Genomic DNA, 14124 nt, shown 5'->3' with positions numbered 1-14124 from the left:
TGGAAGCAGAGACTGAATGGGTCGTGGATGACCCAAGGGCCAGCTCATGCAACTTCCTATTCTTGAATTTCGTGACTGGGAAGCATTCTTTGTTTTTAGCAGTGTACAATTCTAGAACTAAGTGTGATACCGAGAAGGAAGTGCATCTAAAGCAGCTGTTTGCCTTGTCCCGTGACTATGAAATAGTGCCCAGATTTCTTCCTCCGAAGATTTTTGGGTTTGTTTATAGTCATGCCCGCTAGCACTTAGGGATGTGAGGAGTGAGTTATTTTCGTGTCCATTTCACGCCTAGTTTTCTTGTTCTTTGTCACTCTGAGCATTTTAAGGACTCCCCCAAGAAAATTCACAAGAAGATGCCACTTTGATCTCATTTTTTTTCGTGCTGCATCAGGTCACATGCTCACTTCACAACAGTGCAAAGTCTGTCTTTCAAACATTTTTCCCATTTTGGTTTGTTTAAAGGCTGAAAAGAAGGGAGCCAGCAATACTGTGATTGGTATGATCTTTGGATGTTATGCTTTGTTTGACTTGCTGTCATCTTTGGTGTTTGGAAAATATGTAAGTATTAAAGTATGTGCATTTTAATTTAAAAGTTATAAAATGAATTATTGCAAGTTTGCAAATTCAGAACATTATAATAATAATGACCTTTACAATTTCATAAATTTTTCATCCTTAAGAGAGGTGAATTTTTAATTATTTCCATGTGTATAAGCCATTCCAGAAGAAATGATCATAATAATATATTAACTGTACATATCTTCCCCAAGTCTAGATTTTATAACACAGTGGACTTTTTAATGTCAATGTAGTATTGGTGAAGTCATCAACTTACCACTTTTCTTTGGCATTTGTTACAGCTTGCACAATTTGGAGCAAAATTATTGTTTGTAGCAGGAACATTTGTCTCAGGAGCAGTTACAATTCTCTTTGGGTAAGCCATGGTGTGATGTGTTTGAAATGTCCATATATCTAGTAATTGAGTTTCAAATGTTAATGACTGCTTTAAATCAGTGGATGCTATTGTTTGTTTGTTGAATGCACAGCCTATGACCATTGGCAGAGGAATTGGATGAGAAGAGAACAGGGATGAATGACACCGATCTTAAGAAAAGTCTATAAAGGGATTGCCGTTAAGCCAGCAAGCTTACTGATTTTTTTGATGTATTTATTTTTTTATTTGAAAGACTGCTTTATTTTTTGCCTTTATTTATTTATATTTGTTTATTTATTTGTGTATCTGACAATCTTTACATAGCCATTTACGGTAAAGGTTCAAGGGCTATAGGAAAGTGGGTAAGACTATTTTTTTTGGGATTTTTAAAATTATATTTTTGACAATTTTGTACATAGTTAATTAGGGCAAAATGGTACAAGGGCTATAGAAAAGCAGGTAACACTATTATTTCCATATTGTTTACTTCATATATCTGAGGTAAAGTGGATATTGAGGCAGAAGCCCCACCGAGTTTCCCACCGTCACCAGGTCCTGGATGTAGGGCATACTCCAAGATTCTTGCTCAAGTGGTTTTGATAGTTCACTAGTTATGAATCGCTGTCAGTCTTGCCACTCCAAGCACAATGAGGTCTCTGAGGAATCCACTGATTGACATAGTCCATCATAGAGTCTCCATTTGCCCAGTATTTTGCTCCCAACATATAGCTGAGGTGGTTGATTGACTTGTTCTGTCCTCTGTCTTTTCTTGGTTAGGATTCTGAGTCCGGCGGTTCGATTGGGGAGATCCCCAAAGAAACTTTGAGGTGTTCTCAGACCAGATTCTTGTATGTAGTAGCAAGTACAGGGCCCGGCACAGTTCATTGTCCCGATCAGCTGGTGGTTGCAATTGCTGGGTTGATTTTGTTTTCAGACCCAACTTCCACTGGAACCAATGGGTGTTGCAGTCCAGCCTGGTTCTGCCCAGCACATACTCGGCCCTCACATAAACCAGTGGGAGCTGCAACCCAGTCAGAGCAACCCGCATTAACCCCCACCAGGCCCACCCCTACCGAGTATATGTAGCAGACTAGTCCAGTCTGTCCCACATCCCATTCAGCTCTCGTGCATGTGAATGGGTATTGAAGCTTAGTTCCATCTAACCAGCTCAACTATCCATCCCTCACAGATGTTATTGAGTGCTTCTCTGTCTAGGCACTCCAGCCCCTGTCCTAGTTTTTTTCCATTCCCTGGAGTGGTAAGCCAAGAGGGAGGAGCCTGCTGTTTCCTTCCCAGGTCTCTCTCACTCCCGTATTATGTACTCTCCAGGTGGTTCTGTGGTTTGACTTGACAGAATTATCCCCCAGTGCCTGCTTCTGCCAGCTGATGCTGTGGCTAAGCCCAAACAACCCTCACCCACTCTAATTTTGTTTGCACCAGTAGGAATAATTAGCTCAGCCTGGCTTTTTTCTGATCTAGTCCACATGAGGTGCATAGGTATTGTAGCCCTGCTTAGTCTGGTCTGCCACCATCCCAGCACACGATCTCCAGTGGGAGTAGCTGTCCAGCAAGGGAACCCCCCCCCCCCATAGTCCCCCTGCCAGCTCCACACCCTTTGTTCCTGGTTCTCATGCGTGCTGGCTGGGTGCTGCGGTCACATCAAGTACAGGCAACCTCACCTTGGCATTCCGTATTGAGCACTGGTTTTTGTTGTGACCGAACCCGGCTCAACCCACACTCTGTTCTGGTGTTCAGATTTGCCAGTGGATGATGTGAACTGATTCAGCCTGATCTGCCCCTGACCCATGCCAAATGTATGTCAGTGGGAAACTTTCCACGGTCTAATCTGGGCTGTTTCCTATCACGCTTTTGCGCTGAAGAGGAGTTGCCCAGGCTGCTCCATCAGAATCCCTCCCAATGCCAGATTTTGCTCACACCAGGGGTTCCATGAGCCAGCCCTACTCAGTTCACCTCCTGTCCTAGGAGGAACAGTGGCTTTTCCTGACTGGCCTTCAACCCAGACTGGTTCTTGCAGAACTGGTTCTTAGAGCACCAGATGGTTTTGGGGTCTGGCCCAGCCTGATGCGTCTTGTCCCAGTCCACACTTGTGCCAAGTGAGACTGCACTCGTATCTTGTTCAGAACGCAGTCTCAATTCCAGCCCACACACCCCTTAGTGGGAACATCCACCCAGCTAGGGTGCCCCTTAGCTCCCCAACCGGGCCTGTTTCCAGCCATAGATCACGCATGCCGGTGGTTTCTCTTACTCAGCTTGATTCAGCTCCTCATCTGTCCGGGCCTCTGCCTTAGACATTGGCTTAGCATCCCTGGCTCACGCAGAGCAGCAGGTGCAAGAGTCTAGCTTGGCATGACCTGTGCTCCATCCTGGTTTCTAGTTTCGCATGTAGGCTAAGGTTTGCTCAGTCCTGCCCGGTACATCCCATTCCTTTACCAATTGACACATTAGCCAACTGTTGGAGCTACTATGCCCAGCTTGTCCAACCCCCAGGTCTGGACCACATGTTTACCAGTGGGGGGAGCTATGACTCGCCAGGGGAGTTTCCCAAGTTTCTCCACTTGATCCACTCCCAGACCCAGTTCTCATACATGCCAATGGATTTTAGGCCAGTGCCTGGTGCAGTCTGGTCTTCCAATTGGCCTTGTTTGAGCTGGTGAATGTTGCAGCCCGGCTCTCTCTGCACCCTATTCAGGATGCACATTTGGGTGCTGCTGCCTAGACCTGTCCAGACTGTTGTGGGTTCCTTTCCCTGTGATTGATGGCAGGCTCCTTGGTCACACCTAGTTTAGTCCATCACCACCCCAACTCTTAAGCTAACCAGTGAGGCTAGAATATCTGCATGGTTTGGCCCACACATCCCCCACAGAATCTATCCCCGATATGGTTCTCGAGTGCTAGTTAATGTAATGGCCCTGCCTACTGTGACCCCCTCTGCTGATCCATCATCATGTCAGGTAATAGGATATGATCCTACTAGACAAGCCCTGATCCTTAGCTTTTGCATCGGCTGGTGTTTGGTGCTCAGCATTGTTGAGTGATTACAAGTACTTCAATGGAAGTGTTACTGTCATTGGGAATCTCTGGGATTGATCCACAGCACCAAATCACTGTGGGTTCAACATGGAGCAACCTAAGCAGTGATTCAAAGAACCAAAACCCCCGAGCTCAGCAGCACGTGGTGGCTGGAGCTGGGTTCCAAGCAACACGCCCTGTCCTGAGGCCCACAAGCAGCCAGGAGACTGCAGGAAGTCTCTGAAAGACAGCTTCAGAGAGAGGAGGTCTTCCATCTGCTGGGTGCTCCCTGTATGGCCACAGCACTGAGCCAACACACTGACCTCTTCTCAACCTACACTTTAGGATTTCTGTGATTGTGAATGACAGAAAGTGAACTCACTTGCTGAGTAACAGGAACTTTTTTTTGCCTTTGCAAGAAAGCTGGATTCCTTCCCTAGGAATCAACTGCAAAATGCCAGGACACAGGTGCTGTCTAATGCCATCAGAAATCTTTCTCAGCTGCCCAGCTTTTGCTGTCTTCTTCGTTCTTGGACTTGAGGGCTCTCCTTTTGGTGTCAGATATCCCCCGTGGTGCCAGTAGGAAGAGAGTGACACTCTCACGATAGCTCCCTGAGAGTCCTAGACTAAATCTTTTTTTTTTTTTGCTGACCTATCCTGCTTCATTGGTATTATAACTCAGGAAGGAAAATATTCTCATTGGCTGCACCAGGTCACATGTTCACTTCACAACAGTGCAAAGTGTTTTTCCCCATTGCTATTTCCAGAGAGAGGGAAAATGAGCACCAGAAGGGAAAAAGCTCTGAACGTCCTGAAGTTTAGAGCCCATAAACCAGTAGAATAATGACAAATAATAGGGAAGAGCTTGTGCACGTGTTGGTGGGGGTGGGCACAGGAGGAAGATGAGAGTGCAGTAAGATTATGGGGAAATAAAGACAAGGAGGCTGTTAGAGTAACTGGAAAGTTTTTGTTGTTCATTTGATTTTGTTCTTTCTTGGGCGGGGTTTCTATTTTCTGCATCCATTCATTCTTTTGATGGTATGAGAGATCTCGGAAGGTAAATCCTTACTTGTAAATGTGGCTTGTTGGGAACTCTGCATACACTTAACCTCTGTTTCTATGGATTCTGCCTCCAGGGATTCAGTCAACAATGGTTAGAAGGCATTTTTAATAAAAAAAAAATGCACCTGTGTTGAACATGTAAAGATATTTTTTTGTGTTATTTTCTAAACATAGTATAAGAACATTTCATGGCATTGACTTTGTATTAGGTTTTATAACTAGGATATAAATGATTTAAAATATAGAGGGGATGCTCATAGATTGCATACACATACTAGTTCATTTCACATAAGGAGCTTGAGCATCTATGGAATTTGGTTTCTGCTGGGGGTCCTGAAGCTAATGACACCAAGGGACAGTCAAAAAAGTTATTTAGTATTATTATCTAGGGGAAAACTATGTCAGTATAAAAGGGAAACTAAGTTGTCATGAGTCAAACTGTTTCCACCACCCTCAGTGGCTGCCTCCTATTGAAAATGTAGCAAAGCCACTCTTTCTTAAAAAAAGATTTTATTTTATTTTTATTGGAAAGTCAGATATACAAAAAGGAGGAGAGACAGAGAGGACGATCTTTTGTCCAATGACTCACTCCCCAAGTGGCCGCAGCAACCGGAGCTGAGCTGATCTGATCTGAAGCCAGGTGCCAGGAACTTCCTCCAGGTCTCCCACGTGGGTGCAGGGTCCTAATGCTTTGGCCCATCCTGGACTGCCTTCTCAGGTCACAAACAGGGAGTTGGATGGGAAGTGGGGCAGCCGGGATTAGAACTGGCAGCCATGTGGGATCCTGTCCAGGCGTGTGCAAGGCAAGGACTTTAGCCACTAGGTTACTGTGTCAGACCCAATGTAACAGAGCCACTCTTCAAAAACGTGTTATTAAGACAACTTATTGTAATAACCATGAGTGAATACCATGGGAATAATTAGGGGAAAAAATAAAAATCAGCTTGACATTTAAGACTTGTCTTTCTATTGCATTTTAGTGTCTTGGATCAAGTGCCAGATGGACCGATATTTATTGTTCTGTGTTTTCTGGTGAGGATAATGGATGCAGTGAGCTTTCGTGCAGCCATAACTGCCTCTTCCTCTATCATCGCAAAGGCTTTTCCAAATAATGTAGCTACAGTATTGGTATGTATCTTACTTGTTTTTTTAAATTTCCTTTGATTGACCTTGCAGATGAAAGCTGGCATCCTCTCTCTATCTTCGGTGTTATCACTTTCTCTTCTGATTTCTTCTTGTAGCAGAAGGTTGTGTCAATAAATGCAGCATTAGTGTTCTTAGGTGCTCTTGCTGGAAGGGGAGTTTTCCTGAATGTGTAGTTTGACTGATAAAGGTAATCTAAGCCAGTTCTTCCTTTTACCCCTTTTAGTTTTAGACTGAATAGCGTTTTTCTGTTTCCCTGTAGCCTACTTAATGGCTTAGCTGCCTGACACTTTCTTCGACTTTGGAAAAGACGTGTCCCTAATGGGAAAATACTTAATTCTCACTAGAGAACTTTCCCCAGGCTGACAGGATCATAGAGATTGTCCTGAAGTCCCTCAGTGCTAACGTGCTACCTGAAGAGTGCCCTGTTAGTACATAAAATCCCAGAATGCCCCTGTGTTCCTGGCATCCCATTTGGGTGTTGATTCATGTCCCTGTTACTCCCATTAGAAAGACAAATCAGATTTACAAAGAGAAGGAGAGACAGAGAGAAAGATTTTCCATGCATTTCATTCACTGTTCACTCCCCAAGTGGCCACAATAGCTGGAACTGAGTCAATCCAAAACCAGGCTCCAGGAACTTCTTCTGAGTCTCCCACATGGGTGCAGGATCCCAAAGCTATGGGCCATCCTCAACTGCTTTCCCAGGCCACAGGCAGAGAGCTGGATGGGAAGTGGAGCAGCTGGGATATGAACTGGTGCTTGAAGGGGGTTAATTAGCTAATTAAGCCATTGTGCTGGTTCTGTTTTTCAAAATTTTGTTTGAAAAGAGACACACAAAGAAAACCAGAGTCCAAGGTCTTCCATAGATGAATTCACCTCTCCAAGTGCACACAACATCTATACCTGGGCCAGAACAAAGCCAAGTGTCTCTCACCTGGATGGCAGTACCTGAGGTACTTCAGCTAGCATTGGTTGCTGCCTAGGCACACCAGTAGGATGCTAGTGCTGGAAGCAGCGGATCCAGGCTGTAGCCAGGCACTCTGCCATGCGCTTCAGGCATTCCACATACCAAGTGTCTCTGCCTACATATTCATTGGTTATTTCTTCAAATGGAATGAATTAGCTCAGTCTTGTTTTCTTTTTGCTCATTTTCAGGGAAGTCTTGAAACTTTTTCCGGATTAGGACTAGCCCTGGGTCCCCCTTTAGGTGGCTTTTTATATCAATCCTTTGGCTATGAGTTGCCTTTCATTTTTCTGGGCTGTTTCGTCCTCCTGATGGTGCCATTCAACATGTGTATTTTACCCAATTATGGTAAGTCTGCTTTTATCGCTTGCTTTGAGACACTCACGTTTGAGTATGCCTTTGTGGGGGACCAGTTTACTACACACTCAGTTTAGTCAAGATTGTGAACAATTGCTTTTTAGAGTTCCATGAAGCAGCTGGTTTTTTTTTTTTTCCAGATTTTTATAGGCAGTTGTCTTATATGAATTTTTATATACCACAGATTCTTCCCAACCTTTAGAACAATCAAATATTCAATGTCTGCTTCAGAATGATTCCATCTGTAATGCCATCTAGATGTACTGATGAACTGAACTAAATAGCCAAAGCAGGAGGTTACTGTGGGGCACGTTGGCCACCAGCTCTGAGAGGTTCCAGGATGTCTCTTAGGCAGTAAGTGATACACAGACTTCAATGAGAATTTCCCCTAAGAAATAGCCTTGTTTCATAAGTATTTCTGTCTGCTCAAGTATTTCAGATAGTCCACTTACTTTGCTCCAAAATATTTTTGAAACCAAATATGGTTGATCATGCATATTTGGCATAAACCAGAAGCACATACATCACCCAACTATGCATATTATAAAATATAGAAATGTATTCCTGCACATGTGTGATTGTAATCAAAAGCCTGGGCTACTTCACTTTGCTAAGGAGAAGAAAAGCCATAACGAATAATTCTTATGTTATTTTGTACACACCCAGTTGCAGAGAAGTGAATATACATTTTAAAAAAGATTTATATATTTTTATTGCAAAATCAGATTTATAGAGAGAAGGAGAGACAGAGAGAAAGATCTTCCATCCTCTGGTTCACTCCCCAAGTGGCCACAAAGGCCAGACCTGAGCCGATAAGGAGCCAGGAGCCAAGAAGTCTTCCTGGTCTCCCACACGAATGCAGGGTCTCAAGTTTTGGGGCTGTTTCCCAGGACACAAGCAGGGAGCTGGATGGGGAGCGAAGCAGCCGGGACATGAATGAGGTACCCACATAGGATCTCAGTGCATTCAAGGCTAGGACTTCAGCCATTAGGCTATCACATTGGACTCAGAAAGTGTATTTCTAATGAAGGCAGATAGAGAACCTACAAGTTGTAATAGTAGTAAATGTAGAAATAACCATATGAAAATTTAAGTTTCCATGGATACACATGTCCCAGTGTTTCCAGAAGAATGTAGGATAGGAGGGTAAGGCCAGTGCTTCCTCCCACAGGTTTCTACAGCTGCCCACACAGCGTAGCTCAGGTGCAAGGGCACGGAGCCACCTGAGGCTGCCGTGGCAATCACCTGGCTGCAGAGTTAATGCCTCATAGGAGGAGTCAACCTGCCTTGTGGTATGTGCATGGGAACTGCTGCCAGATCTACAGGAGGGACACAATGGTTACAAGCACCTTGGAGAGCCACACAACACCTCTTTCTCACATAACTAGAGTTCATTTTTGGACGCTTCTGTCAAGATAAAGTTTACAACCAGAGTTACAGTATTGTAAGTAAGGTTGCCGTGCAACATGGTACTCCTTACAGGTAGGCCCTTTGAGTTGCTGGCAGGAACTCAGGACAGATCTGGCCATCCCAGTGGGACCCTGGAGCTGGAGAGGCAGTACCACGGGGAGCCACACGGTGGTGCTTGTCCTCCTTCGAGGTGTGTGGATGAACATTTCTGGCTGTGCCTAGGTTTGTTGGCTGAATACTTGGCTAATAATTAAGAAATAGACAGCGGGTCAGAGTCTCACGCAGCAAGGAGAAAACACTTTTAACTCTTTCCTACATCGTTTGCCAAGACATACTAACTAGCTTGTAGTTCAGCTGCATATTGAGAACCTCAGTGATTAGATGTTGAACTTGCCCCAGCACGGGTTACCCTTGATGCCTGTCCGGTACTTCTCACCTGTCTCTCCCCTCCACACTCGCTGTCCCTTGTAGCCTTCAGCCACACCTACCTAGCTACTGAGCAATCATTTCTCTTCATTTTTTTTTTAATTATTTCTAAAGTTTCTCTGCAGCATGACTGAACTTAACAAAAACAGATAGTTGGGATTTTCATGACCCACAACAACAAACAGTTTGAAAACTCTTCTTTTTTAAAATTTTTTTGTTGAAAACTTTCTTTTATATCTTTTGTTTAGATTGGGTGTATAAAATATGGTTTTAAAAAATCCACAGGATTGATACTATTAAGGCTGTGCATACAGATTGAATTGTTCTCAGGTGGAATTTAATGTTCTCCAAATTCTACCTACCCTATCTTCCTGTAGACGCTCAGGCGACATGGCTTTTGCTTATGGCAGCTGAGTCCCACTGCTTCATTCTTAGTATCTGCTCACAGGGCCTTCTATGTTTTTTTTTTTTTAAGATTTATTTATTTTTATTCCAAAGTCAGATATACAGAGAGGAGGAGAGACAGAGAGGAAGATCTTCTATCCGATGATTCACTTCACTCCCCAAGTGAGCACAATGACCGGTGCTGTGCCGATCTGAAGCCAGCAGTCAGATGCTCTTGCAGGTCTCCCACGCGGGTGCAGGATCCCAAGGCTTTGGGGCATTCTCCACTGCTTTCCAGGCCACAAGCATGGAGCTAGATGGGAAGTGGAGCTGCCGGGATTAGAACCGGCGCCCATATGGGATCTCTGCATGTTCAAGGCGAGGACTTTAGCCGTTAGGCCATGTTGCTGGTACCTGTTTGTCCTGTTCTGAAGTACTATTTCCAAAGTAGGCATGAGCAAGCCAATCCTCTTATTGAAATCCTTCATTAAGCTCAAGTTGCTACAGTTAATACTGGTATATTGAATACGGTTGCCTGCTCTTATCCATGGGATGTATTTCAATATCTCTAGTGATGCTTGCAACTGCAGAGGGTACCAAACCCTGATAACACTATGGTTTTTCCTTCCTATATCTACTTAATGATTAAAGTTAATTTCTAAATTAAGTACAGCAGAAATTAGCAATTGCTGATAAGATGGAACAACTCTAATAATGCACCGTAAAAGTTCTTTAAAGCATAATCAGCTTCTTGTTTCTGGAATTTTCCATTTCATATTTTCAGGTTGCAGAAAGTAGAACTGTGGATCAGAGGGAAGTCTCCTAAGCTGAAAATTGTTAAGAGTAGACCGTAAATAAAACACACACACACACAAATGCTACGAGTAGACCTGAAATAAAAGCACAGAAAATTGCACGTACTAGAATACATTCATTAAATCACCTGATTTAGCCATTTCACAATATATACATATATCAAAGCATTATATTGTACATAGCAAATATATGTCTTTGTTAATTGTCAACTTAGGATAAAAACATACTGTGAAATGTAACCTTCATCCTGAAATCTATTGGGAGCTAGTGTTAGATTTATTTTTTACTTTTGTTTCTTTTTTTATTATGTTAATTTAATATTAAAAATAATTTTACATAGTTTATTAGGGCAGAAAGGGTCAGGACTACAGGAAAGTGGGTGAGACCATTATTTACACATTTTTTTTTTCTGTATGTGGGATAAGCGGGGAGATAAAGGGAAAAGCCCCACCAAGGCTCCCACCCATTCCAGGATCCCTAAGGTGAGGCATGCTCCGAGGGCACTGCTCAAGTGGCTTTGATAGCTCAACAGTTCTAAACTGCAGCCAATCTTTCCATTCCAAGCATGATGAAATCCCTCCAGATCCAATGACTGACATAGTTCACCTTAGAGTCTCCAATTACCCAGATTTTCACTTTATTCTATCCTCCATCCTCTGTCTTGGTACCAGGTGCCCTCTGCAGGTTCTGATGGACTGCTGTAGCATCCATGTGTGCCTGATATGCTGTCTACTGCTCCATCTGAACCAAGGAGGAGGCTCAGCTTTGACACATGCACTCCATGGTCAGATCATGGAACCTGCACTTCTCTTCATGGTTGTGGTTCTGGCATCAGCAGTTTAGTTGGAAGAATCCCCAAAAAATCTTTGTCTGCAGTGACCCCAGACCTGATTCTTCTGTGTCTTGCCTGCCCAGGGTGGGACAGTCCATTGTCCCAGTCAGCTTATGCCTCTGCTGGTGGTTGCATTTGCTGGGTCAGTTCTGTTTCCAGCCTTATCTTCCCCATGAACTCATGGGTGTTGCAGTCTAGACTGATTCTGCCCACCTCATACTCAGCTCTCACATAAACCAGTTCGAGCTACAGCCTAGTAGGAGCAACCCGCAAAAACCCCCATCAGACCTACCCCCTGCCCTGGTTCCTGTGCTTGCCAATATATACAGCAGACTGGTTCAGTCTGCCCCACATCCCATTCAGCTCTCATACATGTCAATGGGCATTGAAGCCTAGTTCAACACAACCAGCTCCACTATGCAGTCCACACTAGTGCCAACGAGTGCCACCATCTGTCTAGCCATGCGTTCCCCAATCCTGGTTTTCATGCTCTCCAGTGAGAGTGATAACCCAAGAGGGAAGTACCCAATGTTTCCCTACTGGGTCCACTCCCACATCATGCACTTTGCAGGTGATTCTGCAGTTTAACTTGACAGAATTAACCCCCAGTGGCTCATCTGCTAGCTGATGCTGTGGCAAAACCCAATAACCCTCACCCACTCTGATTTATGCTTGCACCAGTAGCAACAATTAGCCCAGCCTTGCGTTTCCCTGATCTAGCTCGCATGAGGCCCACAGGTATTGTGTCCCTGCCTGGTCTGGTCTGCTCCCATTCCAGCTCACGCTCTCCAATGGGAATGGCTGTCCAGCAGGGGAACCCTCCACCTTCCCCCTACTAGCTTTGGCCCCTCACCCCCTGACTTCCACGTGTACTGGTTGGGTGCTGCAATCCAGTTTGGCATGGCCCACCTTGCCTTTGCCAGTTGGTGTCTGGCCCGGCACAGCCCACCCGCAATTCCGGCTCTAGCTGGTGGGGGCACAGCTTAGCCCTGTCCCAGCCATAATGTGTACTACTGGTATGTGTTGCTACTGAACCTGGCTGGACCACACTCTGTGCTGGTTGTTGGATTCACCAGTAGGTGATGTGAACTGGTTCAGCCTGGTGTGCCCCTGACCTGTGCCAAATGTATGCCAATAGGCTGCTCCCTAGCGTGGTTCTTGCACTCACCTTCAGGGACTCCTCAATCAGAACCTCTCCCAATGCCAGATCTTGCATATACCAGGGTGTCCATGGGCCAACCCTATTTAGTCCACATGCTGTCCTGGCAGGAACAGTGGCCTTTCCTGATTGGCTTTCAACCCATTCCATTTCTTACTATTGGATGTTTCAGCATAGCCACGGCTCATTCTTACCCAAACACTGCTCACACATGGCTCAGTAGGGGAAGTCCCTCCTACACCTACGCTGGAGCACGGAGCCCAAATCCACACTTGTAATAAGGGACACTGTAGTCATATCCAGACCAGAATGCAATCCCCATTCTGGCATCATCCTTACCAGTGGGAACCCGAACCCAGCCAGAGTGTGCTCTTAGCTACTCAACCAGGCCTGTTCCCAACCATAGATCATGTGCATGCCAGTGGTTACTCTGACCCAGCTCCCGGCATAGCTCCTCACCTCTCTTGGCTTTTGCCTTCGATGTTGTGGGCTAGCATCCCTGACTCATTCGGACTAGCAGGTGTAAGAGCGTAGCTTGGCATAACCTGTGCTCCAGCCTGATTTCTGTTCTTGCTTGTGAACTAAGGTTTACTTGGCCCTGCTTGGTTGGCCCCCTTTCATAATCAATCCACACATTAGCCAGTCATTGGAGCTATTTTGTCTAGCTTGTCCAACCCGCAGGCGTGGACCATGTGATCATCATTGAGAGTTATGACCCAGTAGGAGAGTTTCCCAAATTTCCCCACTTGACCCACTCCCAGACCCAGATCTCATACATGCCAGTGGGCATTAGGCCATCACCTGGCATAGCCTGCCCCTCCATTTTCGCCTTGTATGAACTGGTGAATGTTGCAGCCCGGCCCACCCCCATCCTTATTTTTGGATGCACATGCAGGTGCTGCTCCCTTAACCAGCCCAGACTTTCATTGATCCCTGTACCCATGAGTGATGGTAGGTTCCATGGTCACACCTAGCTCAGACCTTCACCACCCCAACTCTTGAGCTAACCACGGGACTTCTATTTCCACAGGATTTGGCCCATACATAGCTCACAAAATATACCCCTGGACATGGTTCACTTGTGTGCTGGTTAGTGTCATGGCCCTTCCTAATGTGATCTGTCCCCTGTTCTGACATTCTGTCAAGTACTATGATCTAGCCCTGCTAGACAGGCCCCCAGCCCTAGCTTTCACATGGACTGTCATGTGGTTGTCAGCGTTGTTTGGTTATAACAAATCCTACACAGGACTCACGTAGGATGGTGTATCAATCTGACCCATACAGATTGTCTTGCTGCTCCCCTCAAAGCGCCAGGGCCAGTACCCATGCTCACATTCAAGTAAAGTGACCCTGCCATTGGGAGTCCCTCAGGACTGACTCCTCACCAACATGCATAATGGCCTCATTCATGGATGTGCCTAGGCAGCATTTCCACATCCCAAAGACCCCAGAGATCCCTGTTGGGTGGCCAGTAGGCAGAGCCTGGTGCCAGTTGGCACACTGGCCGCCCTAAAGCCCAGGACTCGCTCTCTGTGTGGCAGTAGTGGCTCTGGCCAGGGCCCGAAGCATTGAGTCCAACCTGGTTTTGGGTATTCGCAGCAGCT

General features: G+C 45.4%; 1 protein-coding gene across 1 annotated transcript in view; it reads left to right on the top strand.

Annotated features, from left to right (window-relative positions):
• Positions 1 to 337: 337 nt before the first annotated feature.
• Positions 338 to 14124, top strand: part of LOC121146167 (MFS-type transporter SLC18B1-like) — a 30986-nt gene continuing 17199 nt past the window's right edge. The window contains exons 1-4 of the mRNA XM_040965486.1: positions 338 to 558; positions 861 to 934; positions 6007 to 6154; positions 7328 to 7484. Of these exons, the coding sequence (XP_040821420.1) occupies positions 397 to 558; positions 861 to 934; positions 6007 to 6154; positions 7328 to 7484 (541 nt within the window). The 5' untranslated portion in view covers positions 338 to 396. The remainder of the gene's footprint in view (positions 559 to 860; positions 935 to 6006; positions 6155 to 7327; positions 7485 to 14124) is intronic.

Source organism: Ochotona curzoniae, unplaced genomic scaffold (assembly GCF_017591425.1).
Source record: "Ochotona curzoniae isolate NIBS_2020 unplaced genomic scaffold, NIBS_Ocur_1.0 scaffold_3890, whole genome shotgun sequence".
Lineage (NCBI taxonomy): Eukaryota > Metazoa > Chordata > Mammalia > Lagomorpha > Ochotonidae > Ochotona > Ochotona curzoniae.
Note: the sequence above shows the minus strand (reverse complement) of the source record. Positions and strands in the feature narration are given on the sequence as shown.